The following is a 4,034-nucleotide window of genomic DNA, read 5'->3' on the forward strand; positions in this document are numbered from 1 at the left end:
TCAGCCTCCTGAGTAGCTGGGATTACGGGTGTATCCCTAGCTAATTTTTGTATTTTTAGGAGAGACAGCGTTTCACCATATTGGCTAGGCTGGTCTTGAACTCCTGACCTCAAGTGATCTGCCTGCATCAGCCTCCCAAAGTGCTGGGATTACAGGTGTGAGCCACCGTGCCCGGCCTCCCATCCCTGTTTTATGAAGATACTGGCACACCCAGCCCCAATCTGTGGCCAATGTTCTGATAAACCAGCAATCAGAGGCCAGAAGTGTGGATGGAGGCGGCTGGGGGTAGGGTGGAGCCAGGGAAAGCGCTTTGGTGAAAAGCCAGCTTCCACTGGGGACGTGCTGCAATGGCAAATTGCACGCGGGGGCAGGAGCACATGCTGGAGTGGCCGCGGGGGTGATGGGTCACTCACCTCTCAAAGGTGAGGCGCATGGCCAGGAGGACCAGCGCCAGGGGCAGGGCTGCCAGCATGTCCTGGGGATGAGGGTAGACACGGCCATCCCGGTCTTCCAGCTGTGTCCATGTGATGTTGGGCGGTAACCAGAACCTGTCCTGCCAAAGCCACTCGTTGAAACTGGACAGCATTCTGTGGACACAGGTTCCCGTTAGCTGGGAGCTCTGCAAGCAGAATGGGTGGGGCAAGTGGGCCTGAGAGGCCGGAGCCTCAGAACTCCTACTTGGGCCCCTATCAGCACAGCTGACAACCAGGAGGCAGGACTGGAAGATGGAACTCCCCTTGCCTGGGACTTTGGAACTGTCCTCTGGCCCCAGAAGAGAGAGGCCTTAGCCACCACTCCATTCTCATCCCCTGCCCCCAACTGCCTGGTCAGTGTTAGAGGCAGAGTTGAAGTGTGTGTCTTTAGGCAAATGACTCGACCTCTCTGAACCTCCAGTTCATCTGTGAAACAGAGACAGTAATACCCAGGCTTCTCAACTTAAAGTGCTTGGCCCACTGATCCTTAACAAGAGTAATAACAACACAGCCCAACACAATAGTTACTGTTCTGCACTTAACTGATGCCAAGATGGTAGCCAGAAGTCAGGGGAGTGGCTGCGTGGGGTCAAGAACTTGAGTCTTGGCCAGGTGCGGTGGCTCACGCCTATAATCCCAGCACTTTGGGAGGCTGAGGCAGGTAGATCACGAGGTCAGGAGTTCAAGACCAGCCTGGCCAAGACGGTGAAACTGCATGTCTACTAAAAATACAAAAATTAGCCAGGAATGGTGGCAGGCGCCTTTAATCCCAGCTACTTGGGAGGCTGAGGCAGAGAATTGCTTGACCCCAGAGGCAGAGGTTGCAGTGAGTCGAGATGGTTCCATTGCACTCCAGTCTGGGCGACACAGCTAGACTCCATCTCAAAAAAGGAATCCAGAGTTCCTTTCCTGGCCATCCTTTGGAAGGTGGACTCTCCTCTAAGTGGGAATTTCAGGGGTCTCGCTCACTATCCCGGAGCCCATGAAGCGGGTGGGTAAGAGAGCCTATCGCACGACTGAGCTTGCTGGATAACAGAGCGGCAGTCAAAGTGGGGCAGCTCCAGCTAGCATGTCCCAGCCTGTTTGTGGAGCCCAAAGAGCTGCTCCCTTTCCTGAGATCTTAAGCCAAGAGTCTGGCCTACCACAGTGGTTCCCACTCAGAAAATTTGTTCATTCACTCATTCCTCTGTCCACCTGTCCCCCTGTCTGTCTATCTACCCATCATCCATCCCTCTCTCTACTCATCCAAACATCTGTCTGCCTACCCATTATCCATCCACCCATCATCCATCATCCACGCACCCATTCATCCATCAACCCATCATCCATCATCCACCCATCTATCATCCACCTATCCACCCACCCATTCATCCATCCACCCATCTTCCATCCATCATCCATCTATCTGCCCACCCACGTATCCATTTACCCATCATCCATCCACCTACCCATTTATCCATCTGTCCACCCACCCAAACATCTCTCCACCCACCCGTCATCCATCCAAAAATCTGTCCATCTACCCATCATCCATCCATCTATCTGTCCACCCATCCAAACATCTGTCCATCTAGCCATCAACTATCCACCTACCCATTCATCCATCCACCCATCATCCATGCACCTGTTCACCCATCATTCACCCATGTGTCCTTCCACCCACCCATCTTTCTATCCATCTATTCTTCCAGCTACGCTTCTGTCCATTTTCCCTTCCATCCATCCATTTATCCATCTATCCTTGCAACCATCCGTCTGTCTGTCTATCTATCCATCCAGGCAAAGAGATGTTCTGCAATTGACTTGTATATGCCAGGTCAGGACTGGGCCTTGGTGCCACAGCAGGGGAAAAAAGCCAACACATTCCTGTCCACCTTGTAGACCAATAGAGAGGGCAGCCAAGAAACAGGTAAACAGATTCATACATGAATGAGATACTGAAATGTAACGGGGCCAGGTAGAAAACAGAGTGGCATGATTTTAAATGTGATCAAAGAGAGGCTCTCTAAGGAGTGCTATCTGAGCTGGGACTTAAAGGTGAGGAGGTCAGGCCAGGCACAGTGGTTCACACCTGTAATCCCAGCACTTTGGGAGGCCAAGGCAGGTGGATCACCTCAGATTAGGAGTTCAAAACCAGCCTGGCCAACATGATGAAACCCCTTCTCTACTAAAGTATAATTAGTGGGGTGTGGTTGCATGCACCTGTAACCCCAGCTACTTGGGAGGCTGAGGCAGGAGAATCACTTGAACCTGGGAGGCAGAGGTTGCAGTGAGTTGAGATTGTGCCACTACACTCCAGACTGGGAAACAGAGTGAGACTCCGTCTGAAAAACAAAACAAAACAAAAAAGATGAGGTTGGGTCAGGTGCAGTTGCTCACACCTGTAATCCCAACACTTTAAGAGGCTGAGGCAGGTGGGTCGCTTGAGCCCAGGAGTTCAAAACTAGCTTGGGCAACATAGCAAGACCATGTCTCTAAACAAAATTTAAAAAGTAGTCAGATGTGGTGGCATTTATCTGTAGTTCTAGCTACTCAGGAGGCTGAGGTGAGAGGATGGCTTGAGCCCAGGAGTTTGAGGCTGCAGGGAGCTGTGATCACACCACTGCACTCCAGCCTGGGGGACAGAGCAAGACCCCATTTTTGGGAAAAACAAAAAAGACGAGACAGTTGCTGGTTTGCACACAAGGAGGTGGGGCTGGGGGAGAGGCTTTCTAGATAAATACACAGCTAGTGCAAAGGCCCTGAGGCAGGACCATGCCTGATGTGTTGGAGGAACAGTAAAGATGCTCCTGTGGCTGGTGCAGAGTGAGCAAGGGGGAGAGAGGGAGGAGGGGAGGCCAGGGAGGTGATGAGGGACAGCACAGGGCATGCAAGGTGTGCGGGCCACAGGGAGGAATCTGGATTATTTCTCCCAACATTTTATTTTGAGATGGAGTCTCTCTCTGTCACCCAGCCTAGAGTGCAGTGGCGTGATCTCAACTCACTGCAACCTCCACCTTGTGGGTTCAAGCAATTCTCATGCCTCAGCCTCCTGAGTAGCTGGGATTACAGACGCGCGCCACCATACTCGGCTAATTGTTTTGTATTTTTAGTAGAGACGGGGTTTCACCATGTTGGCCAGGCTGGTCTTGAACTCCTGACCTCAAGTGATCCACCTGCCTCAGCCTTCCAAAGTGCTGGGATTACAGGTGTGAGCCACTGTGCCTGGGCTTCCCCCAGAGATTTACAATAAACATTTCAAACCTACAGAAAAGTTGAAAGGGCTGGGTGCGGTGGCTCACGCTTTTAATCCCAGCACTTTGGGAGGCTTAGGTGGGAGGATCACGAGGTCAGGAGATCGAGACCATCCTGGCCAACATGGTGAAACCCCATCTCTACTAAAATACAAAAAGTGGCCAGGCATGGTGGTGCTTGCCTGTAGTCCCAGCTACTTGGGAGGCTGAGGCAGAGGAATCGTTTGAACTTGGGAGGCAGAGGTTGCAGTGAGCTGAGATCACCCCACTGCACTCCAGCCTGGTGACACAGCAAAACACCATCTCAAAAAAAAAAAAAAAAAAAAAA

General features: G+C 51.8%; 1 protein-coding gene across 3 annotated transcripts in view; it reads right to left on the reverse strand.

The window, feature by feature from the left end:
• The window catches only part of CERS4 (ceramide synthase 4), a 48,932-nt gene that overhangs the window by 11,757 nt on the left and 33,141 nt on the right, over positions 1–4,034 (reverse strand). For 2 of the 3 annotated variants that reach the window (XM_017500105.2, XM_037728354.1), the window contains exon 2: positions 414–619. In XM_017500105.2, coding sequence (XP_017355594.1) covers positions 414–586 — 173 coding nt within the window. In that variant the 5' untranslated portion in view covers positions 587–619. The remainder of the gene's footprint in view (positions 1–413; positions 620–4,034) is intronic. The other variant, XM_017500104.2, reaches the window with a different exon arrangement.

Source organism: Cebus imitator, unplaced genomic scaffold (assembly GCF_001604975.1).
Source record: "Cebus imitator isolate Cc_AM_T3 unplaced genomic scaffold, Cebus_imitator-1.0 Scaffold263, whole genome shotgun sequence".
NCBI lineage: Eukaryota > Metazoa > Chordata > Mammalia > Primates > Cebidae > Cebus > Cebus imitator.